Source organism: Trachemys scripta, chromosome 11, assembly GCF_013100865.1.
Source record: "Trachemys scripta elegans isolate TJP31775 chromosome 11, CAS_Tse_1.0, whole genome shotgun sequence".
Classification (NCBI taxonomy): Eukaryota; Metazoa; Chordata; order Testudines; family Emydidae; genus Trachemys; species Trachemys scripta.
The window spans coordinates 8020997-8047379 of NC_048308.1; the positions used below are offsets into that span (position 1 = coordinate 8020997).

The 26383-nt window shown below is 42.2% G+C and overlaps 1 protein-coding gene across 31 annotated transcripts in view; it reads right to left on the reverse strand.

The window, feature by feature from the left end:
• Nucleotides 1-26383, reverse strand: part of CLASP1 (cytoplasmic linker associated protein 1) — a 263544-nt gene that overhangs the window by 80012 nt on the left and 157149 nt on the right. For 16 of the 31 annotated variants that reach the window (XM_034785912.1, XM_034785914.1, XM_034785910.1 and 13 more), the window contains 5 exons: nucleotides 24404-24511; nucleotides 21969-21995; nucleotides 20038-20205; nucleotides 13467-13574; nucleotides 6455-6517 (listed from right to left, as the gene is read on the reverse strand). In XM_034785912.1, the coding sequence (XP_034641803.1) occupies nucleotides 6455-6517; nucleotides 13467-13574; nucleotides 20038-20205; nucleotides 21969-21995; nucleotides 24404-24511 (474 nt within the window). The remainder of the gene's footprint in view (nucleotides 1-6454; nucleotides 6518-13466; nucleotides 13575-20037; nucleotides 20206-21968; nucleotides 21996-24403; nucleotides 24512-26383) is intronic. The other 15 variants (XM_034785932.1, XM_034785934.1, XM_034785937.1 and 12 more) reach the window with 3 other exon arrangements.

The following is a 26383-nucleotide window of genomic DNA, read 5'->3' on the forward strand; positions in this document are numbered from 1 at the left end:
AGGGAGTCCCACAAGTTAAAATTGTAATGGCCCAAGAGGGCCTGGTGGTTCGCCACCCGAAACTGGAGGCTGGCCGTTGAATAAACCTTGTGACCAAGCAAGTCCAACCGCTTAGCATCTTTATTTTTGGGGGTGGAACTGGTGGGGCCCTGCTTATCTTTTTCGTTGGCCACAGACACGACCAACAATCCTGGTGGCGGGTGGGTATATAAGTACTCAAACTCTTTTGCCGGGATGAAGTACTTTTTCTCCACTCTTTTAGACGCGAGCTGAATAGAGGACAGGGTTTGCCAGATCAACTTGGCAATGTTCAAGACCCTTTCATGCACCGGGAGTGTAACCCGGGCTGGGGTGGCCGCCAAGAGCACATTGAACAATGTGTCTGTCTGCTCCTCCATCTCCTCTGCTTTGAGGCCCAAGTTCAAAGCCACCCTAAGGAACAGCGCCTGATGCTCCTTGAAATCATCCAGTGGGCTAGCTGTGGAGGGCCCCACCACTGCCCCATACGGGGAGGATGAGGATGATTGGACCACCAAGGGAAGCCCGCTGGCATCTTCCCCCGATGGTCACCAAAACATCCTGCATCGAACCCAGTGCCAGCGGTGGCTCAGGCAGAGGCTTCAGCCTGTCCGATGCAGTGACCGAGGGTTGGCAAGAGTGGGGCAATGGCATAATAGGAACCCCAGAGGCGTTCCAATAAGGCCATTAGGTCGTCCATTGACCCTGCTGCCAGGCCAGCCCTGATGCCGCAGACGCTCCCTCCGGGGCCCAGTCCCATTGCTGCCTGGGGAAGGGACCGAACTGCGTCACCAATCCAGAGAACTCGTTGCCCTCCAGTGACCATGGAGGGGCCGTCGTGGCCTTGGTCTGGCAGCTAAACGTTGCTGCTGGTGACCGGGAGCGTTCCGACTGGTGCCGGGAGTTGGGAAAGCGGCATCATATCAAGGAGCAGCCTCAAGGTCTCGGCATTGGCAACCGGCAACGTGACGTGGATCAGCGTCAAGGGGATCGTCTATGCCTGGGAGAGCTTCAGCGCGAAGACGGGGACCGGCAGCGCGAAGACCAAGAGCGTGACGACCTAGCACTCTGCCTTGGCTCCAGAGATCAATGGCGCTTGCTCATCCTGTGAGAGGCCTTACCAGTGGTCTTGCCCTCGTGGGTTCCATTGCCGAACACTGTGCTGGCTGCGGCGGGAGCTCCCTTGGCTCTGCAGCGCTGAGAGCTGAGCAGGCGTCGACAGCACCGTCAGCTTTGACCCTGTACTGCTCACCGGAGTCGGTGGTGGGTTCATTCGGGTGGAGGCACTTCCCTGGCTGGAGCCCTTGTGCAGGTCCGGAATGGGCATAAGGCCCAAACAGGGTCCTTGCCCAGCACGCCTTTATCAGGCTTGTCCGGTACCATCTTCTTCGGCTTTGTTTTCGGCACCAGGGACGGGGAACGGTGCCTGGAGGAGTCCAGCGCCAGAGGTACGCTGTGCACCAAGGCTGAAGGGCTGGATGTCGTTTCAGACCGAGCCGGCTTCGAGGCTGGGCGCAGGGCTGCCTGCATCAGGAGGGCCCTGAGACGAATGTCGCGTTCCCTCCGTGTCTGAAGACTAAAGTTCTTACAGATGCGACAACGCTCCTTCACGTGGGACTCCCCAAGGCACTGCAGACAACTGTCATGAGGGTCACTAACAGGCATAGGCCTGATACACATGGAGCAGGGCTTAAAACACAGAGAATGAGGCATGCCCCGCCTGGGGCAAATTCTCTGCTGGGACTTAACTAACTGAACACTTAACAGCTACCTAACTACTAACTAACAAACAATAGAACTATTTACAACTGAAAGCACAAGGCTGAAACAGGAAAGAAACTGGTGCAGGGCTGGCGGCATTTGATATACTCTGGCATGAGCATGGCACTCCAGGGGGCGCCACAGCTGGCCCTACGGATACCGCTAAGGCAAAAATCTCTGACGGCCGCACACTTGGGCGTGCGCACACCTAGAATGGAATCGACATGAGCAAGCACTCGGAGAAGAAGCAGCGGTGCAGGGGGAGCTTCAGGAATCCAGTTCCCAGCAATTAGAAAGGTGGCAACCCTAGGTCTGGATCCTGAATGTAATGGAAAAGCTCCCAGTGATTTCAATGTGAACAGCGCTGGGCCCAAAATGTGATTTACATCCAAAATATTGCTTGGCCTCCTTCATCATGTCCCAGGATTTTGCATATTAATGTCATTTAGCAAAAACCCAGCAAATGGCTTATTGCAGACACATATATTAGTCTTACTAATAAAACACATACTGTCAGCCAAAGGCATACAGTAGGTATTCGAGAGGGATCAGACACAGGCAGCATTTAATTTGTAATGAAAGACGGGCCAGGGCTCAAATAAGTAGGTGCTAGGGCGCAAGCCTAGAGGTGGCGAGGCTACGAACTGCCAAGCCTAGAGGTGCCAAGGCTCAGCTCGAGCACAAATTAAGCACTGGATACAGGGGCAGTGGACTTACCTATCATGGGCCAAATTCTGGCACCACACTGCTCATAAAGACTTTCTAGTGCAGAGGCAGTATGGGACCAAGGTAGTGTGCCCCAGTCCGGGCTCCATTTCTAAACAGGGAAAAGTTGCTCTGCGGATCTTTCAATGACATGAGCTACTTGGGGCATTCTGATGCCCAGAGCCATGATTTGTATTCATGAGTGTGCCTCGACTCAGTAATGACTCATGGACAGACTACTCTCCAGAGGACATACATTTACATTGTCTTAGTGGAGAATGGTCCCACAAATGTTACCGTTTAAATAAATGGAAACCTCCTATTAGTGTGAATGATGCAGAATCAAGCTGCACACGTGCATGCCCATCTGTGGTGTACTTAAGCGGCATTTGGTCAATACACAATACAAGATCAATGGGCAAAAGGGAGCAAGTCAAGGATTTTTTAACAGGTTTTTTGAATTTAATATTTAACTAAGGACAAATATTCTGTCCATTAAAAGTTTTGACCAAAAAGGAACATGATCATTTGTATGTGGTATAAATGTATTGCATCCTTCTATGCAACAGAGTAAAGTATTACATTCAGAAGTTTATTTGAGTGCATACACTTAATAGGGAAATAATTGAATATAAGAAAAGTTTGCTGGTTTACACACCTTAACATTTACGTTTTAAATTCTACAGTACAGAAATCTCTTGCAAACCTCAATTATAGAGGAAAAAAAATTTGTTAACAGTTATACAAAGAACTAGAGAGAGGTGTAATTGTCCCAAAGGGAAGAATGATTTTTGTACTACTTGAATTAATCTCTTAAGGCCTCAAACTTGTAGTTTTTTAGTCTGGCAAAACTCCAAGTTGAATTAAATCCGACTTATGTCTGATTAAGGGGTTGCAGGATTAGATCAGCAATGGGAAAATAGGAGGGGTTTTTTTTTTAATTAAAAACATATTTTGTCAAGTGATGAACTGAAAACTTGATTGTTTCTATATTTATGTTTAGAAGTGGACGGATTGTAGTTAGGAGTTTCCTACTATCTTTCAGAGATGCATTATCAGATCAAACATTATATTTACAACAAGCTCATTTTCTACAAAACACATTACAAGGGGAAAAATAAATTTCTTAAAAACTACTGCCAAAAAGTAATCAAATCATGACATTTCACAAGGAAATTAAAATTGTATGCGTTATTACTATCCCCTTTTTTAATGAACTCAGTTGCACAACTGTTATAAATACTTGACAGAAATTTCATCCCAGAATGGAAAGATCTGTAACTCCTTTAGTAGGAATGCAGAGGAGATGACACTGCATTATATATAATACAAACTAAATGCGTTGCTATATAGATTTATGTTATGAAAGTGTACAGAAGACACAAGTGTTTTCATAAACACAGATGGATAACTGGTATATAACAAAAAGGCAGAAGATGTTGAGGCAAATTGTGTTCTCAGTTATATCTGTGAAAACCTAACTGATTTAAACAGCATTGCTCAGGTGGTACTGAGAGCAGAATTCGGCCTCTTGGGATCATCACATAGCACTTTGAGTGTCATTGGTTTGCAAGTTAATTTAGCGTTGCATTAGAAAAGGGAAGACAGTTTCTGTTTTTAATGAATAACAGAATGACAAAATAATTCAGTTGTAAACCAGTTTAAATTACCCAGCATAAACAAACAAAAGGGAGCTGTTTTTAAACAAATCAGAATAAGTACAATGTGGCATGCTGGCGTATATCTTGCTCCAAGAGTACTGCTGGAATCTCTGAGATACAGATTTAAAGGTCTGAGTAATGTAACACAAAACACATTGGGCCCCAATTCCCTGATACTCTGTTCCTGCACCAAGTGCAGAAATGAGGTGGGGCATGCCCCACAGGTGTCTATATAAGCTTTTGCATCTCCCTAATTCTGTGCTGTGCTGGGGACATGCTTGGCTGCTGGCACAACTGGGCACAGAATAGCCAGAGTACCATGTGCTCTGGTCATGCATCTTTGCTCCCTTTGCCTGAGCCACTACACTTGCTCTGGACTGGTTAAGGAACCACCCCCAACATTCAGGGTATTCTGCAAGGGTCATCTTTGACACTGCCAAAGGGGCCATATTACAAAGCAAGACTGGGGCCAGTGTTTCCAAACTGCATACAGCTTTGTAATATGAAGTAAGTTTAAACCACCAATCTTCCTGTCTTTGAACATGTAAGGTCTCTCTTATTTCAATGGGAACTATACATGTTTAAGAGCTACATGAGTGGGACCATAATGACCTCAATTTTAGACACATTTTTTTTCAATTGTATTGACGAACTCTAGTTAGACTGAAAGACTAGTAAAATGTCTTCTCTACAATTCAGAACAGTTTATCTGAAACCTGCGTAAGGATTAAATCTTACTCTTCCAAGAGGTAACTGATTTCAGTGGGACTTCTTATGTGAGCAAGATACATAGGATTTAAAAGTCTATGCCACTTGGTTTCATGCTATTTAGTGGGATTGTTCACTATATGGGACTTACGTAAATGATGGCTGAGGTTTTCAAAGGTGACTAAGGGGATTGGACACTCAATTCCCAAGGACATTCAGTGGGATTTGGGAGCAAAAAACTCACTTAGGCTCCTTTGAAAATTCCAGCTTTAGTTCATTTTTAAAAAGGGAAGTTAGGTCTATTTGTGGCCTGATTTTATCATCTGTATGGAGGCAAAATTCCCACTGGCTTTAGTTTTCTCCAGCACAAAGGTTATTTACTGTGTTATGTTTGATCATACTTTGTGGAAATTTACAGGAGCTAAAAATGTAGAATATATCATAAGCAGTGGAAGAGGAATGTGTAGTCTAGATCTTCACCTTTATTACAGTGAAATATAATTTTTCAGTTATTTCAATTATTCTGTGAAATGCATCACATTTGAATTGTGACCTAAAATATTCTAAAGTTGAAAGTCAGTTCAACTTAAATTATGTTGTATAGAATCACTAGATAAAAAGAATCAATTTTGAGAGTTTGGGTTAAATAACAGTCATTTAATTCAACCTCACCCTAAGGTAAGCAGAATTTCACACACCCTATTCAAAATAGTTAAATAATTGACAATGTCATCAATGCCTCCACTCTCCCTTATGAAAAGGGCAGTTTTGCGGCTACAATATTGAGCTAACTCCTGCAATCCTCACTCAGTTCTTGCCAGCTAAATTCCCATTGCGCCAAATCTTGAAGTCCTCACTCAGCTCTTATTAAAGAAAAACTCCCACTGAAATCAACTAATTTCAAAGGCAGTTACACGTGCTTAGTATCTGAGGATTTGGCCCACACATTCAATGGGAATTTTGTTTGAGTAAAAGGCAGGTAAGGATCTCAGGATTGATCCCATTAAAATCTAAATATTAATGGCGTGAGCTAAAGCACAGGGACTTTAAAGGGAGTCTTGCCCTTGGTTTGAGTGAGGTTTGGACCAGGCCTTAAAAAATTACATATTGGAAAATGTTGTATTTGCCTTTTTAAATTTTAAAAGCCCATCCAGCGCTAATTTTGTGTTGGTCTTGTGCATCTGGGGCTTGATCCTGCAAGGTACTGAGTGGTCTTAACTCCCATTGACTTAGATGGGATTTGGGAATACTCAGCAATATGCAGGATCTGGCCAGTAAGGATCCATCCCAAGCACCTGAGTGCTCAGCATCCCTGCGGCTGTATCCCACGTTACACAGCTGATCAGTTTGCAGGGTGGATCTGTATATGCCCTGGATCACCCTGGGTTTGTTTGTACACTGCTCATGATGTTCCTAAAGTACATAAACAAAATTAAAAACATTCAATAAATTAAAATAAAAAAAGCATGTTAAACAAAAACCCCACAGTAATGAAAAGCACATGCCAAGTGCTGGCTGATACGCATGACAGCAAATGTTAAGATGATTGTAAAACAAGACTAATATTAAGAAGCAGATTCATGCAGTTAGCACTTGTTCACCTGACTGCCCAACAGAATCAGCAGTGGAGAGAGCACTAGTGGACCTGGAATGACGTCGAGAAGCTGCAAGTAAAAGGAATGGCAACACCCACAGGATTAACACACAAGTACCCAACACAGAAAATGCCACAGTCCAAAAGGGATGCACACAATTACTACCAACATGGGTGTTTTATAGTGAAAGGAAATGCTGCCGCGTATGAATGCACAACAAGTACAGTGCAAGCCCCAAGGCAAAATCTCTATCGGCAGCTTCCTCCTTCCCCCCCCACAACCACAAACACAATGTGTGACAAACAAATACATTGTTTTTAAGAGTACCAAACCGTGTGCAGTTCAGCAAAGACTGGTGAGTGCCAGTCATGTTCCAGAACCACAGATCCTAAAAACAGCTAGTATGAGAATGTGGAACATTTAACCCCATAACAGGATTTAGATGTGATCCATTTAAATCCCAGAAGTGAAGCCAAGAGGAATGATTGGAAATTGTGCTTGAAAATATTTTTCACAATATTCTACTCTATGTACAAGAAACAATGTCAATAACAAGACCAAGACCAATTCCGTAAAATGAGTTGTCACAAAAGTGTAAGGAGTCATACCGGGAAATAAATAAGCCACTGAGCACAGCTCTTTTGTTAAATATTTGAGTTTTATACACACACACACACACACACTATAGCTATCATAGCCACAATGGTGTAACATTTTTGTATATAGTTATTGTGTTTATATAAATATATTATATACATACATATATGTATGTGTGCACAGAGAGTGTAATATATACACAAACACACTCAAAATATTATAGCAACCGACCTTTATAAAGTAGCAATGGCGGCAGTTAAGATTGAATTCCATCTTCCATTTTAGCCCCTTATTTTCAGTGGTTCATAACTTTGACAAATTCCTTTAGGGTAGAAGTTTTCCAATCTTCGTTTCAGCACAAAGATAATTTGTTTTTGAATGTTGGAAAAAATCTGGTTCAGCCATTTCTGAATTATGCAAGTGTTTTTAAAGAGCTTTTTCCCATATGTCTAGCAAATCTGTGCTCACATAATTCAAAAACACATAAGTCTAGAAATTCTAAAATAAAGGCCCGATTCTGCACTCTGCTCATATGAGTAATCCTCAGTCAATACAATAGTCCTACTGAAGGCCTTATTGTTTGATTGTCGCTATTAATTCGTGAAGAAAGCTACATTTGAACATGGTTCATAATTTATAAAGATATATATACGTTGTCAATGGTGCACATATATGCACATTACAAGAATTTAAAGGATTTTTTCTATTTAATTGCCAAACATTTGTAAATGCAACATTAAAATTACATACAAAAAGTGAGGGGAAAAAATAAAAAATACGTTTCTCACAGCAATGGGAACTTGGCCATAAGATATTCAGGGTGTGCAATGCGCTATATAAAAATGGAGCCTAAGGCCCCAGGCATTTATTCAAGTAAGCACTGATATCAAAAATGACTCATGAAAGTAAGGTTTGCAGGATCAGTAAAGAGTTACATATTAAACTTCACAAGGCAGACCCTCCATGTACGTATACGGAGCCTCCGGCAGGATCAGGGCCTAAGAAGAAACAAAGGAATACAAAATACCTATACTTGAGCAATGTGACCAAGTTAACATTACTGCGGGAACTTTATCTTCTGCATTTCCTGATTTAGATCCCAGTCCTGCAAGCTACTGAGTGCAGGCAGACATTTATACCTGCATAGAGCCCCAGTGATATCATGGGGGCCATGTGAAGCCGCTTGAAAGATCAGGCTTTTAGTGTGATAATGACCAAAACATTAGGTTACCACAGGATTTTTATATTTAGTAGAGTCCAGTGGCATACAAGTTAATCTTTACAATGTGAGTAAAACAACACTTGGGACGCTTCTCGGAGCACCCAGGACTGTGAGTCTCCTTGTTACCACTTGCCTCCAGAGGAAGGAAGTCTTACCAGTACCTGCTAGGTGTTAGCTCCCTAACAAACAGCTGTCAGCTACTCAAGCACTCTCCTCTGGGCTACACAAGCCCAGTCTTTGACCTTCCAGGTTGACAACAGATGCACTCCAGCCCCTGAATACTTTCGAAGTGTCCCCCTGTGGCATCCAGCCCATGATCACGGGATACCCAGAGAAATCCCAGATCATCTGTTCCCCAAAGAAAAGTTCACCACCATTTACCAGTTTCATCTTAGACCATGCTCCTGTAATATGCACAGCACTTGAGTTCAATTATAAAACAAACAAATGTATGTAAGAAAGAATAGAGATTCAAATAAAAACCTAGATACACAAGAACAGACCTTTGATGTACACCTCAAGATAGGGTTCCCTCCCCACACCTGCTGCTTACCTCTCCCTGTTAGGGTATGTCTACACTAGAAACGCTACAGAGGCACAGCTGCTGGTGTGCCACTGCAGTGTAGAAACTTACTACAGTGATGGAAGGGGTTCTTCTGTCACTGTAGTAAATCCATCTCTCCAAGAGGCAGGAGCTAGGTTGATGAAAGAATTCTTCCATCGACCTAACGGAGTCTACACTGGCAGTTAGGTCAGCTTAACTGCATCACACAGGGTGGGAAGATTTTCACAGCCTTAAGCGATGTAGTTAGTTTAACCTAACTTTGTAGTGTAGACCAGGCCTTAGTTTCCTTCTCAAGTCTCCGCCAGCTCATTTGACTTAGAATGCTACCAGAATCCTATTGTATGACGTACAGTACACAACGTTAGCCTCTGGAGATGGGGGCGGGGGAGTGGGAGACACCTGTCTGGAAGAGTTTGTCTCAAGGTATGTGAGGAGCCTATTATCTGTAGTTGTTTCTCACAATGGCTAGGACTACTAGCATGACACAGCCTTTCATTAGAGTTCTTCCATGACAATATGTTGGTGAACCTCAGGGATCCCTGTACCCCGTTGCACCCCAGTGCACTCTGCGAGTTGGCATCAAGAGATACTTGAGTCACAACACTGTGTTAAAAAACCATACTAATTAGTGTTTCCATGGAAACGTTACTGAGTTCAATAAAAATACTCTGGCTGAGTCACATAGTTTTGGCTTAAACTGATGTATGTACACTTCTTTCAGGTAATAATTCTACAGCACAAAGTTTATGACTTTAGGCACTTATTCCAATTTATGACCGTCATTTCAGTGAAAATACACAAAAGTAGACAAATAAATTGGTTGTACCACAATTATGCTGGTTTCTTATTGCACTGGAATTTTCTATCTATTTTTTTCTGTAGTGGTTCCTGTTGACTCACTGAAGTGATAATCCCCAGGCTATCACATCCAATGTCACATTTTAAATTAACTATTTTTCACCTGTGTAATAAATCATTCAAAAAAGTAACCAAATATAAAGTGAAACAATTTGTATAAATATTTCGTAGTATATAATAATAATAATCCATGTATGGGTCAGATCTTCAGCTGCCGTAGATCAGCGCAGCGTCACTGAATTCAATGGAACTGGGCCAATCTCCAGCAGTTGAGGATCTGGCCCAATGTATTTATCTTTAGATCAAGGACCCGAAGGAAGTATTTCCACCAATATATTTTTGAGGTTTCAACTAACATACTGTCACTAAAAGGAAAATGTACGGTGTAGACCAATACCAACATAATGCCATTGAATGTAATAAGTTACTGCTGAAACCAGGCATTCTCCATCCAGTATGTTTATGCAAAACAGCATCATCTAAAAATGATATAATTGAGCTTAGAAATATAAATACAGAAGAAGTATCTACTGCGTTGCTTATTTATTATCTCTCACTGGCTCCAATATCAAATTGGCTTCATTTATAAATCAAAAGGTGATCCCTTCTACCTGCCAGCCCCATAAACTCAGTGTGGGCTCTGATAATTAAGCTGGCATCCTTTTGCCACTTCTCACCAGAACAGACAGAACAGAGCTGGTGATTTTGTGGTTGTCTCCGCAGTCAGATCAGGAAACCATCTCATTCTTCAGTTGCTGCTCCCCAGCGCTACCAAAGCGAAAACCTTGCCGTGCACAGTAAAGCAAGTAGACACTTTCCCTTTGGGCCACACTCTGCCCTCGGTTACACTCATGCAATTGCATGGCTATCAATGGGAGTTTTATGAGCATACCACCAGGATACTATTTAGCCCAGTGGGGGCAGAAGTGAATAAGAAGGTGATCATTTTATGCAATTGTTTTATTTTGACTACAATAACCACACACATTTAATATGACATTTTTCATTTAGATCAACCCCCACCTCCAAATAAAACACTGCATTTCAATGTATGCCCGTATATTTTCACTACCTTCTCACAATTGGATATGTATGATCATACCCGCCGTTACTTTAAAGCATGCCAACCAAGAGGCCCTCTTCATAAACACATTGGTATAGTAAAGGATAGCTTTGTGTGTCCAATTGTCTCCAAAACTGCTAAAACTATGCATCTTCATTTTAATATCTGAGCAATGTGTGGCCAAATACATACCGTGCATCAGAACCTACTTGAAATATGAATACAAAGATACTAACTCACTACCGGTTACTTTTAAAAAATCTTTTGTGGTAATGTACTTTATTCTGGATAAAGCACATTATTCAAAACAGAAATAGCTGGGATCAGAATACAGGGGTCCGAGAAAGGTCAGATCCATGATGCGGTGCCAGAAAATGGCATCAACAAGGATATCCATGCTGATGCCTTAAGAACTACTGTTTGCTCATCCTGTATGTAGAAATCACTGCAAACTCCTTCCAATAGTTCAAGGGTCACATTCTAGATCTACAGATGAAGATGAGAAAAAAACCCAAACAACAGAAATGCTGTTGCAGAAGATCACCAAACACAGAGGCCCCAATTTTGACCTCAACTATGGGACACATGTTCTTATTCGTCTGATCCAAAGCCCAGTAAAGACAACAGAAATCTTTCCATTGACTTTGTTTAAGGGGCTTTGATCAGAACCTATCTCAACAACAGTTCCATGTGTTACCTGGAATCTTGATCTCAGAACTTGGCTTGAGACTGATTTTCAAATAATTTGGTTTAAATATTTACATTCTCTCCCTGCTCCCCTCATTTTTAATAAATAAAGTACCATTGACTTCAACAGGACTACTATCCCTGACTGAGAAGTGCAGGACTTGGTCCATTTCTTTCAGGGTAAATTTCATCCATAATTATCTCAGATCTAAATCAGTTTTGTAAAGAGATGTTCAAAAAAAATGAGAGGGAGAGATTTTCACAGTTCCCCTTTCAAACTCCATTATTTTTAACCTACATTATCTAATTAAAAACAAGTCCAAAGTATTGGAATGGGATCCTCAAGTATCCCAGTTCACACTAACATTTTGACTAGATAGCTAAGTATCAGGGGAAAGCATGAGAGAGGAAAAAAAATTCCTAATGAAGCCTCTTATGGAATACCCTTTTTCAGATTAAGCTAAGGGTTCAATTCTACTTCCATTAAAGTCAATGGGAATTTTGCCATTGATTTCAAATGGGAGCAGAAGCATCCAACCCCCATGGATGACAATCTGAGTCTTTCCATTGACTGTATTGAGAATTGGATCAAGTCCTAAAGAAACAGCCCGAGATTAAATGATAAAAGCAATAATGGAAACACCACTTATATTGATAATAATTCAGTTCCAAAGACAAGATTAATCAAGAAGTATAAGTTAGTCAATTAATGAAATTTCAGAGTAATGGCAATTTAATGGAATTAACATAGTACTCCCCAATACCGCACACTGTCCAAGAGTACTTTTCTTCCTAGCACTGAGCCAAACAGCCTCAGATCTACACTGCAAATCTTGACTTTCATATTTCACTCTCCCCACATGCTGTACAAACACAGGAAGAGAAGAATTATCAGAGTTGAGGACCAAAGGGGAGCATTTTGCTCATCTTGTTTTACCTCCCTTCCTGGTCTGACTGGAGTGCATAATCCACAGATATCTCAGTTCATTTACTTATGCAACTCTTGCTTCCAATTCTGTAAATTAAAGTGAAATCAAGCCCAAATGTGTATTCCAGCTCCACTTACATATTACTCCATACAATTGTACTTTGTCACCAGTTCTAAAGCTAGATCCTACAGCTTTTGTGCATACCAAGCCTGCCAGATTGAATCCATAATGATTTCTTTCCCCCAATTTGAAAACCAAACCCACTGCTATAGAATTGCTATGTAAACAGACAGGCCTCAGAGATCAACTGTATTTTGTCCTGAGATGATGAACAAAGCTTTTGTACAACACGTGATGTATTCTGTTGGATATGAAATGACATTTGATCAGAAACATTAACTATCCTGCCATTTCAGCCCTATGAAGAACAAAAATGTCTGCATACGATAAACCGTAATGAGATTTTATATATGTACTGTACGTTTAAACTGAATAACCATGCTAATTTCAGTCCTCAACCTTTCAGAGTGCTGAAGATGCTCAGACTTGAGGAGAATTTCCATCAGTATGGCATGTCCAACTTACGAATCAGTGGCTGACGGCTCTGTATAGAACCTTTACATAAAAAGAATTTTGATCTCTTAACTGGGGTTTCGTGTGAAATTGTTGCTTCTCTTTTTGTATCTAGGTTTCAGATCAGTTCGTGTATAATTAAAGTCACTCTGCAATAGGCTTTGTGGTGCTGCTAACCATACTCTGAGCCGTACAAGTAGGATTGCTTTCATAGTTATCCATCAAAATACTGGAACTGTCTTTTTAGGTGAAACATTGCAGAGGTCTGTACAAATGGACTTAAAGACATTGAAATTATCACAGGAGTTCAGGATCAAGGGACTTTCTACTAAAAGAAAACACTGAGAACCAGAACTGAAACATGCAGAAGAGAACAAAAAGGTAGCAGGGCTGGAAAGGGGGAGTGTACGGAAGTGAACAGAGGAAGGAAACAAGCTCATTCCACCTGGCAGTGTCTTGGACAGACAAGCAGAATGGGGAAAGGGAAATCGACCCTTAAAGTTCCAATGCCTACATGTACTCACCAAGTGGAGGGAAGCCCCGAGCAGGGCTTGTATCTCGACTGCTCTCACGGCTGGTATCGCGGCTGCACCCCTGACTCATGCTGGGTCGGGGGATACGGCTGCTCCGTGCTAGCATGCAGCATGGAGAGTTTCAGAGAAGGTGAACAAGTTTAATGAGGATAGACAGCTTATCAAGTCAAGTCACATTTCTGTTAGTTAAGGTAATTATTACATTAGTAATTATCATCTGCTACAGCCACCTCAGGCTTTTCACAAACCAACTGTGTCACATGCTGAGCTGTGTTTTTAACTGGAAGTTTCAGCCCCACTGAATGTCTGGCTGGCACAGTATGTTTGTCTCTCAGGCAATCCAAGCTTTGTTATTTGAGTAGAGCAGGAGATCTTCATTCATTTAAAGAGTGGCTGAGCTCTACTGCTACAGAAGCATGCAAAACAGCTGAGGCTAAAAGAAACCTTTCTGGAAGAATATTTGCTTAATTAGAAGAAGGAAGAAGCGTTTGTAACATGATCAGAATTATTTTAAAAATCATCACAAAAGAGAAAGCCATTTCTATGTATGTTTGGCTTTTGCAAGGATAGTTTACTCATGATCAAAATTTCGGGGGAAAACAAGACATTGCAGTGTACAGATTTACAGAGGTAAATTCCCCCTTGAAAGATATTGTGAATAGAGAGGGTTACAAAGCAGTTTGAATTTCAAGACCACATGGGTTTCAGCGGTTTCGGTCCTTTTACCAAAAGCTGCCTAATTTTTATTGCCTAAACATATCTAAAAGCAGAAATATACTCTACAAAGGTCCTTGTCGTGCACTCCTTTCCCCAACAAAACTCTCATTGGGCCAGATTCTGATCTCAGGCACATTGATAATTCTGCTGATAATTCCAGTCACTGTCACTCCATTGAAGATCAGTAGCCAAGATTAAAAACTGGCCCACCAGCTTCAGTGGGAGTTTTGCCTGAATAAGGAGAGCAGGATTGGGCCCTTAGAGGGTTACTTAACCTATCAGTTAAGAGTAAATTTAAGTACGGGGTAAAAAGTCAACAACAAAACTGCCTCATGTAAACCGTAACTGGATTATTTCTTTGTAAACTCTGTTTTATTTGGATATGGTAGCAACAAGAAAATGAACTTGTAAATTAGTTCTGCATAAAAGAGAATGCACTGTATCACATTTGTACCTGTAACAAAGAGAACCTGAATTACAATTAAGCGCTGTGAATATATCTTGAATAATTAATCACTGTATTAGTCTTTGGAAACGAGAGTAGCTACTTTTAAATGAGTAGTTAGGAAAAGCCCTGAAGGAACTGTTCACAGTGTCTGGTCTAAAATCAGATCTTTTAGCTTTGACTCGGATGGCCAGGGTGCAGAGATGCACATACCGTAGTGCTGTCACCTACTCTGCCTGTCTGCTCCATCATCAACATGATGGAGGATGTCCATATTTGCAAAATGATGTCGAATGCATGCCTTTGAGTGCAGAGTCTTATAAATGTTTATAGTGCCTGCTCACGGATAGAGGAGGCTGGAGACAGTGCAAACAGAGCCATGGTAATAGAAAAATTTAGCACACTGGGACTATGTTGTAGAATCATCAAGGAATGTGATAATAAATTAAATATTTTTGCATTCCTCATTATTGAAGAATAGAGTATTAGGGACGAGGAGGACAGAGTCACAGTAAATAATCTGTTTTTATATTATCAGTTAAGTGCTGGGCCTATCACCCTTCAAAGTATCCCCTGAAGTATAACAGTACAGGACAAAATAGAATCCTTCCCATATAGAGTCAGAAATTCAGATATAAACTGTTGCCAGATCCCTGGTTTCTCAAGCCCCTCCCAGTTTTGCAAAACCCAACTCATACATCTGTTTGATGAATTAATGGTTCTGATGTCTGAACTTTGATGTTGAACAATACAAGATGAACTATAGACCAACTTGATAATAACACCACCATGCCCAGAAGCCGAGAAAGTTATGAAGGAGATAGAGAGGTGGTGTTATAATAAGTAGGATTATCATGGAGTGAATGAAATTAGGACCCAAAAATACAGACGCCTCAGATTGGAACAGGAAGCTTAAGAGTGAGCTTTGGGTGAAAAGAAAAACTCCCAAACGTAATCTACATGAGAAATATACTTATTTGGAAGTATGGGGTTCTCTAAAAGGAGGACTGTTCACTCTTGGGTCACATGCTTACATGTAAATCTTGGCAGCCTTCACATGGAGGTAGTTTGCACAGGCATTCCTTTATCACAAGCACTTTCATGAAATTTATCTTTCATCTGTCAGTCTTCTTCCTGATTTAAGCACCCTAGGCCTAGCACATATTCTCAGTCCGATAGACGTGATCACTATAGAATAAACGATACAGGCAACACGTTTTTCTTTATTAACGGATTAAAAAGCCTGCATGTCGTATGACGCATTTCTACTCTTGGATATTACAAATCAAAACAGAATACTGGGATCTGATGCCACCCACTAGACACAATATCCAAGCAACCAGAAAAAAACACCTTATATTCTGATTTCCTAATGTAATGAGTGATATTTAAATATGAGACATGTATGTTGGTGGATGGAGATACATACACAAGGGAAAGAGAATGAATGACGGGAATAGAAGGATCACAATAAAGAAAAATGACGAACTCCGAGGGATTTTCCCTGCAGGTCTCCATTGCCTTGAACACGGGTCATTTTAGGTACAAGACAAATCGTGGCTGTACAGGATGCCACATTTCAGGGGTTGTCATGATTCAGAGGGGAGTCTGTCTGCAAGAAGAAGTCATCCAGCCAGAAAGGTCAGACAGCCAGAAGGCTTGACTTCAGGATCCCATTCCAAAAAGTATGGACCACAAGGCAGGCAGCCAGCTGGACAGAAGACAAGTTCCAAAATGAGGGAAAACTAAAGAGCTGGGGAAGACAAAATGATAACAGTGGATGGATGCATAGAAAGAAAGCGGGATCTACTATTTCGACTCAGGGGAAGTGGGGGCCTCTAACAAAAATTCACTTTGGGCACCCAACAATAAGCTGTGGGCCAGCCTTCGGTGTGACTGAGTGCTCTCAATACAATGCAGAGGAGACTTTCCAAAGGCATTCTGTATACTACAAACTTTCCAATCTCATCTAAAAAGGTATAAGGAGGAGATTGTTAGCTCAATTAGAAAAATATATGGCAACAGTGGGCCAAACCCTGCTTGTCTTACTCATGCAGATTGTCCTGGAGAAGCTAAATGGTTGACTCATGTGACCACCACTAGTAGGATTTGGCCCATCTCCTTGGTTGTTCATCTAATGTATGCAAGACACTTGAAACTTATACAAATCACAGTTCAAGTAGCTATTAAGGGCACAGTGCTGGGTTCCATGCTGTCTCCTTTGCAGCAGCTGATGCAACTCAAAGGCTCTGCAAAACCTGCCTAAGCAGCCACCAGATAACACCCACAGCAAAGAGGCAGAGTACAACTGGCAGCCTACTTCAAGAACTGCCTTGTTCATTGTAGCAGCCAAATGTGGGCTGAGCCCTTAAAAACATTGGGGAGAGGAAGTTAAATGATTTTGATGGAAAACTGGGCCTGCTACCAGCAAGTTCATCAGCTAACATTCTGAAGGAGAACAAACTTTAACCTTGAATATCTATAATCCTTTTAGAATCCAACTGGTGCATGGGGATTTAGCCACTCAGCTCCCAAACTCATCATCAGTGCATTTATAACTCTCCAAAGAGAAGTGCGTTGTTTATCTCACAGCATCTATTCAGTGTAATGCTAACTGACATACATATGATAATGCTAACCGAGATTCCTATGACGCACAGGTAACACTGGTCTTCCTACAGAACCCGCTTGAAGCTGATGCCTACAATATCAGATGCATTTTCTTGCTTCAGAAACTTTCATTCATGGATCTCCAAGTAATTTATAAACATTCCTGGGAGGTAATGAAGGATGGTCTTCCCATTATACAGATGCACAGGGAGGTTTACAGCTCCACTGCATCTTAGAGGAAAGCCCCCATGTTGGGGGGATGGGGGGAGGAGGGCATGGAGCCCGACCAGTCCAGTAGACTCTCCAAGAGACATGTTAACTCACAAAGGCACTGTACATCCCACAAGTGTCCATCAAAGAAAGGAAGGTACCCACTGCTACACCCCTTGCCAATGGGGAAAGAGGCCAGGAAAGGACTATGGCCCTGATTCTGTGCCCCTTTGTGGGGCTAGTGCCACTACTACTACTAGCCTCAAAGTCTTTGCCCTCAGAGGAGCACAAAATCTGCCCTCGTGGATGGCCCCTGCATGGAGTATCCTGGTGGTGGTGCAAGAGGAGATAAGCTCCTAGCATCCTCCTTCTCTTGCATACGCAACACAGACAGTCACAATCTGGCCCTAAATTACTTACTCAGAAACCACACAAGTCAGTGGCTGAGCCAAGAATAGGACACAGGAGTCCTAACTTCCAGTGCTGTAATGGTCTGATTTTTCAACACTAATGAACACCCAAGACAGCTGCAAGAGTTGGGCACATTTGAAAATCAAGCCATTTCCTACTAACCACTTCCCTCAAAGCTAAGAATCCAATTCAGCACAGTAGTTAAGCATGTGCATAATGTTAAGCATATGAACTACTCACTTGCTTAACATACTTCAGAACCTTGTTGAATCAGAGCCCGAGAGAGCCTATCAACAGGCTTAGGATGTACTGGATGGGAGGTGCTAGTTGATGAAATGGGCAGCTCGATGGGGAGGGTAAATAGGATCTGAGACTCTTAAGAAAGTAAAATATAAAATATAACTTAATCCAAACAAATGTTCTTGTTTTATATAGCGTCCAGTTTTTTTAAAGATCCAATAAAGCTGCAGAGTTTCTGCATTTGAATATTAAACAAATACAAAACTCAAAAAACACCTTGATCCCAATGACAGCCCAAAAGAACAGGCTTCAACCATCAACCCAGAAGGAAAGAAAAGACTGACAGATTTGATAGCATCTTCACACTCCCAAGGATTGAGCACTGATGATTTTTGCAGGGGAGGCATATAATAGTGATGGGGTATAAGTTACCCTTTTATAGGAAATTCTTCAAGGCTCCCATAATTTACTTGAATGCACACAACCCAAGAGTGATTTATGCAAAATAAATTCCCTTGAGATAATAAGGACTGTTTCAAAATAGTCCATGTAACATGATTATCAGCATAAACAGAAACATGATGGTAACATCAGAGTTTGTTTCATTTTAACGGACAATACTAGTTTGCAGAATGACAGTAGAATAGTTTACTTCAGTTAGTAAGGGGGCATCTTGGATTTTAAAAAAACTAAACAAAAGAGCACAATATATTTATACAGGCGTAATAAAAATAGATATCAGAGGAGAAGAAATTTGAATTTTGCAAAATATTCACCATAAATAATGTAAAATTTAATGGATCATAATTCAGGATATGCTCTTAGAGAGACCTCCTAAGATCATTTCAATCAATCTGAAATATAAATAAATAAGGAGTACTTCTATGTTGACATCTAATATGCTATAAACTGGGCAGTGGGCTTAAATTTAAAAGAAATCCTAGCCCTATTGAAGGCAAAGGCAAAAACTCTCATTTACTTCAATGAGGCTAGAATTTCACACAAGGAGTTTAGTTGGAACTTCTTATAAGCTCTGTAAAACGATATCTTCTTTTTTTTAATGAAAAATCATTTCTAAGAATTTCTTTTCCCGTGTAAACTTTGGTTAATTTCTGCAAATACTCACATTTTATATCAAAGTCATTAGCGGCAATAAGTATAGCTTTGGCTTATCCACAGAACATATACAGAGAATCATTTCTGCTTTCATTCAAAAGGATGGCTGTGTTTGTGAACATCTCTGGAATAATGCTTGTTCAATTAATTTAAACCGAATTAGAGAGATCACTGGTAAATTTGAAAATAAAAGCGCATACAGAATATTTATAGAACAGCCAATGAGTCTCCACGTAGGACAAAAATATTTGTGAGCAAAATACTTAGCACGTGAATCTAAAATGCAATCTAATAAAAGACTCCAGGATGTATGAGGTGATGCACATAAACTGTTCAGTGTGCCATATTCCAAAAACAGGTCCCAAGTCCGCAAGGTGCTGAGTGCCCTCTGACATCAATCAATTCCCAGGGATTTCAGTCAGAGGGTGTTCAGCATTTCACAGGAATTGCTCCTCGCGGGATTGGGCCATACAGTTTTATTTAAGCGTGAGATTCTTGCAATGGTGGGCTTTCCCCTTCACTTAATTCTTTCTTCATCCTGACTCAGAAACAACAAAGTTGATGCCACAATTTCGAACAGAAGGCACCATACACTCTTTTGACCCACTCTGAAAACAGAGATCACATGGAAAATTAAAATGACATTTTAAAAACCGAATCACTAATAATGTTTCCTCACATTGAAATTAATTTCATAATTTAAGGATTCAAAAGCGCATGACGGTAAAATGCAGTCATGTCGTTTCCTTGTTAGCATGAATAACCTTCCTTTGGGCAAAATGGTCGAGATGTCACGTCGGTGAGAATTCTTACCTAGTCCTATTCTGTTGGGGCTTGTCTCTCGGCTGCATCCCTGGCTTCGAGGGATCTTGCTGCGTTTCTCTGAGGATGATGGCACTGGTGGGACTCTAGCTGTTCCGCTGGTCAGTCCACCATACGCACTTCCCAACAGCTTGCCAGGAGAACTAGACCGGCTGCCAGCTACAAAGGAACCAGAAGTAAGGAAGCATGATAAATCTTCTGGACAGTTCAAAATAGGGATTTTAAACACTTTTAAACAGGCCGGGAATAAAGAGGGCTCCATCTAAGAGACTGATCCAAAGCCTGCTAAAGTTAATGGAAGTCTTTCCATGGGCTTTGGCTCTAAGGTGACCAGACTGCAAGTGTGAAAAATCAGGATGGGGGTGGGGGGTAATAGGCACCAATAGAAGAAAATGCCCCAAATATCGGGACTGTCCCTGGTCACTCTATTTGGCTCAGGCGCTACACAATACACAACTCAACAATTGGGCTTGTATTATTCAGCCTGCCTGACCAAAGCAGCTAAAGAACAAATGTTTACATAAAATAATCCAGTGGGGAAAAATTAAGAACCCCATCTCAACAACAGAATTCTACTAGATTAAGATAAATGACCCAATCATATATAGCCTGTGGATACGTCACCACAGCTGGTCATCACAAACATTTACTTTGTATATGTGTTTGATGGGTTAAAATTAAATTGCTTAGCTGTAAGTTTGCAGCTGGGTAAACTATTTGTAACAAATAGTAATATTTGGCCAATTTTGCCTGTTCTTGTCTGATCTGAACAGATCACATTTTTCTAGACTCTGATCTGCGCAAACAGACTACTGACCAAGATTTACTCACACAGAGTATTCAAGCTGTTCATTAGTTAACATTTGAAATCTGAGCTGCATTTGGCATTTCTGCCTGGACACATGGTTCCCATGGTATGTTTCTGTTGCCTGGCTGGATCTAAGAAACTCATAGAATCAAATTTTTGGCGGGAATAATCACATTTTCAAATTCAAAGTTTATTCTCCCTGATGTTTGCTTAAAGCTACGCACAAAGGATTTTAAAAGAACAGGGCTTGGGACCCTTTTTGCTTCCTTAGCTGTATAAAGATGACCTTGAAAATATGCTGTTGCTGTGAGCTCTACTGTCAATAAACTTGTTTGCTAGAATATCCAGGGAAAGTACCTCTGAAAGGCGTGCAAACAGTCAAACAAATATAACATTTTGAACAATATTCATTAGTTATAGTTTTTTTAATATTCACCCAGCTCTAATAATTTCCATCAGAAGATTCATTCACACACAACTAATAATAGATGAGACAGAAATTGATCTGGAATCTTTAGTCTAAACATTTACACAACTTTATTGGTTAAAATATTTTCCCATCAACTATCAGTTACATTATAAACTTACCTACCCTTTCCTATTCTCTGCAGGTGACATTTTGCAAAGATTGAAGCTCTCCAATCATGTATCCCCCACCACTACAACATATGGCACTGGGAGTGTGCCAAAGCTCTGAACATTTGTGACTGATGTTAATCAAACGTACCTCCTCTTTTACACTAATGCAGCCCTCTGAAGGCCAAATACTCCTCCTAGTTACACTGGTGTGATTCCACTTCAAAGGGATTGAACTGATATGGAACAATTTGGCACCTAGGGTTTAAATCACAGGATCTACTTCGCAATTCCTACAGTAACTTCACAAAGGGGTGCCCTCATTACACAGAATGTATGTTTATCACATTAATTATCATGGAAAAGCTAAACTAATCACAATACAAATCTGACATTTTGATTTTATTTTAAGAACATGCCTTTTCAACCTCCCACAGTGAATAAGGGGGTGGGGGACCCTAGACATTGAAATAGTTAACAACTGTGAACAAGAGAGCACATCAGAAAGAGTGTGTGAGAAACGGAAAATGTTTCTTACCACCAGCAGGATTAGCTGATCTGGATCCTTGTTTATGAGAGCAGACCAAAGGACAGGCAAAAAGTGGATTAAAAGACAGTAAGACAAGACAGAGTTCAGCATGCATTATGTTATACATAATGTGAACTGATTTATTTGCAAACATACATTGGTCCTAAGCCTCTGCAAAATACAGTGAGTTAATGTGCAGATAAGTAGATGGGCCAAGCTTGCGTACATTTTTCCATTGCCATTTAATTTCCCTAGTCTCATAAATTTCTTTGAGTGAAGCCAATCATCCATGGTGGGCCAAATTCTCCCGGATTTACAGCTGGGCTACTCGGAAAAAGGCAACAGGGTTGCCCAGCACGTGAGTCAGAGGAGAATTTGGCCCTGTATCTATATTACATTTGCACTTTAGAGTGGTTTATTTCATGCAGAGGTTGGCCTAAGAGATGGTGTTCAGATCCGGGTTAGGCTGGTGTTGGGATTTGATGCCATACTAGGGTTAGGGCTCGGGTTTAGATTTAACTACCAAACAAGCCATTCCTGAGAGATTTCAGCACCAAATATCAGGGGGTAGCTGTGTTAGTCTGTATCTACAAAAACAACAAGGAGTCTGGTGGCACCTTAAAGACTAACAGATTTATTTGGGCATAAGCTTTCGTGGGTAAAAACCTCACTTCTTCAGATGCACCAAATGGGAGAAACCTTGAGAGATCAGCTTCTCTAAGAAGTTTTCCACCATCTTGAACTGAAATCAGGAAAAAGGCCATTTCCTGCATGGGCTGGACATGGATCCAAATCCCAGCCTATCACCACCACAGTATGAAGGTGTTCAAGCCTTGCGGTTTTCTGTTTGAAACCATCTCCAATATAATGACTTTAAAACTGTTCCCTCCTCCCTTTAGCCCAGGGGTGGGCAAACTTTTTGGACCGAGGGCCACATCTGGGAATAGAAATTGTATGGTGGGCCATTAATGCTCACAAAATTGGGGTTGGGGTGCAGAAGGGGGTGAAGGCTCTGGTTTGGGGTGTGGGCCCCAGGGTGGAGCCAGAAATGAGGAGATCAGGGTGCGGGAGGGGGCTCCGGGCTGGGGCAGGTGAATAGGGTGCTTGGGCTCCGGCTGGGGGTGAGGGCTCTGGGGTGGGGCTGGGCATGAGGGGTTTGGGGTGCAGGCAGCTGTTCTGGGCTGGGACCAAGGGGTTTGGAGGGTGGGAGGGGGATCAGGGCTGGGGCAGGGGGTTGGCATACAGGGAGAGGCTCAGGGGTGCAGGCGCCAGGTGGCGCTCACCTCAAGCAGCTCCCGGAAGCAGCGGCCATGTACCCAATCTGGCTCCTATGCAGAGCTGCGGCCAGGTAGCTCTGCGCGCTGCCCCATCTGCAGGCGCCGCCCCTGCAGCTCCCATTGGCTGCAGTTCCCGGCCAATGGGAGCTGTGGGGCGGCGCGTGGGGCGGGGGCAGCATGCAGAGCAGAGCCCCCTGGCTGCCCCTACACATAGGAGCCGGAGCAGGGCCATGCCGTTGCTTCCAGAAGCAGCATGGAGAAGCCTCCGACCCTGCTCCCCGGCTGGAGAGCCAGAGCGGGGCAAGCCCCAGACCCTGCTCCCCAGCGGGAGCTTGAGGGCCAGCTTAAAACGGCTGGCCACAGTCTGCCCACCACTGCTCTGGCCTGACATTCAGTGAAGAAGTGACACCATGAACAGAGCAGACATTTTTCAGTGAGGCTGCAAGTCCTCATAACAAAGAGTACTCTTCCCACCCTCCCATGCAAACTTAAGTCTATGAAGAGGCACTTCCTATCCTTGGGAACATATGCAAACCTCCTGAGCCCTAGGTCAAAATTCTCCTCTCAGACCCATACAGCAGATATTCTGCTCTCCCTTCATGGGGGAACCATGCCATGCAAGGAAACCAGAACTTCAGAGCCAGGATATGCCATGTGGATGAGATAGCACATCTTTTTTCCGAAATCTATGCAGTAGAGATAGCAACCCCTGCCATTTTACACATTAACTTAGACAGCTCATGCTTAACACATATGGAGATGGGATAATGTAAGCAAGAGAAGCTTGGGAGAACAGGAACCCAACAGACAGTAGCAGGCTGCAGATACAAGGAAGGTGTCCCACTAGGTAGTACTTTACAGATTTAAGTTCAATATATATCATCTAGTATGATACATAGTAACAAACTTTACATGACTGGAATTTTTCAATTGTGCTGAGCAGAAAACTAGCAGTTTCTATGCTTAAGAATTCAAATCTCAGGCCCTATTCTTTAACGACGACTTGGACTGTGAGCTCTTTGGGGCTGACCGTCTTTCTGTGATATGTGCATGCAGTGCCTAGCACAATGCGGCCCCATTCTTGGCTGGGGTCACGCCACAATACAAATAAGAGATAATATTAATAAATATAGCTCCTGCCCCTCCCTTAAAAGAAAGGCTTCTTACGCTGGGACTGTGAAACTACTTTAGCACGGCTGCGGCCTCGGGTATCGGCAGGCGTTGAGGTAACACCTGTGGCACTTCCAGAGCTTTGCCTCCTCGTACGGATCCGACCTGGGGAACGCAAAGAAAAGTGGAATGTTAGCAAGTTGGTTCCAAGGAGAAATTTTGCTGTGGCCTCTAACTTGCTGTCTGTTCTATACTGAATGGTTTTTTTTGCAACAGTAACAATGATAAGAAGTGAATTCCCTGGAATGGCACTTGAAGTTTAAAACGCAATTAAAATGCTTTTTAACAAGAAGGAACAAAGTTTCTAATACGGGCATAAGAGGTGCACCCAGAAAATCTCACGTTTAGGCACCGATGCTTTCATACCCCTATCTACAATTGCAAACTGGCATGCATCAGTAACAGATTCTGCTGACACCATCTGGCCATGTGTATTTGTCTCAGGTGTGCCCATTATGCTCATGTTGGAAACGTCATCTCTAAGAGTTACCCTTGGTGCATATAAATTCAACATAATTACCCCCCAAGTTAGTGCAGCTTTAATTGTAATGGAGAGTCCCATGTGACGCAACTAACACTGTGAGAGAAATCCTGTGCCTGCCCTTTATTTTTTTAAGCAAAGAATTCGTATAAAGTTTCTTGTTCAGAGTGCTTTTATTTCTCCCTCACAGAAATTTTAGTTGGAAAAGACCCATTAGCTTGTTCAGTGCATGTCCCTGCTTGGTCAGGGCTGTTCCCGACAGTATGTTCTTTCCAATGCTTGGACACAATTATGAGTCTTTAGTTGCTGGAAAAGGAATGATGATTAAGACCAACAAAAAGAAAACCTCTGTCAGTCCTTTTCAACACCTCAGTTCTCAGCCAAACTTGAAACAGTCCTGGGCTTGATGCCAGTACCAACACTGCATTCAGAGAACAAGTTCAAGTTTCAGGCATGATAATCAGAGGAAATAAAGAGACATGTAAAAGATTACACATTCTGGACAATGTCATCCACTGATCACATAAATCTGTCTCCACTGTTGTTGTTACAGAACATTTACACAGCACCATAAATGTGACTGGTGCATTACAAACAGATAGATGCACATTTCCTGCCCTGAAGACCTCACACTTCCTATGAGACAAGACAAATGCACACAGGACAAGACAGTGGTCGGCAGTTTGGGATTGACTGAACAGATTGACAGCTATGTTTTTTCTGTCAGAACTCTCACAACACTGGTAACATGGCTGGAAAACACGTCTGATGAACCTTTCACACTGTATTTCTAAAAGGAAACTTCAATTTCAGAGGAAAAACAAACATAAGAACGGGGTCTCATTTGCAGATGAGAAGTGAGAAACATGGGCTGAAGCCGAACTTAGAACACATGTATCTTCAGTGTCCCATTTTAAAAACATTAGCTAAGAAGGCTTCGGAATCTATAGAGATTCTCCCATTGAAAAAAATATTTCCAGCCTTGGCATAGTAGAAATCCTGGGCCAGATTCTCTACAGCATTGCAGACCCTAAGCACTGCTCAGGAAAAGGGGCCAATATCCAATCACCATTACCCAGAAGAGAGTTCCCTTTGGTGGGAACTGTCTGGTGGGTGTAAATATGGTGATCCGGGTCTGTACCTGCTGCCTTGCTCCCCAGCTAGCATAGGCGGGGATGTTTCAGCAGGGAGTAGGGGACATGGCAGAATGCTGCTGTGCTATCCCTAACCTGGTGTAAATTCCATTAAAGAGCGAACGTCAGTGGTGAAACTTACAGCTGCCTGGCAGCAACTTGGAGAATCACATGGCTGGGACTAGCCCCAGCTCCCTGTCACTTCCTCTGCTCCCAGCAGAGCTCCAGCAGAAGAGAATAGCTATCTCCATATGTTCCCTGCCTCAATGTGGCAAATTCTACGCTGACTTCCATCCCACTGATCTCGGTGGGTTTGCAGAATTTGGCACACAGGCTGTGCTCTATTTCTAGACGTCAGTGGTG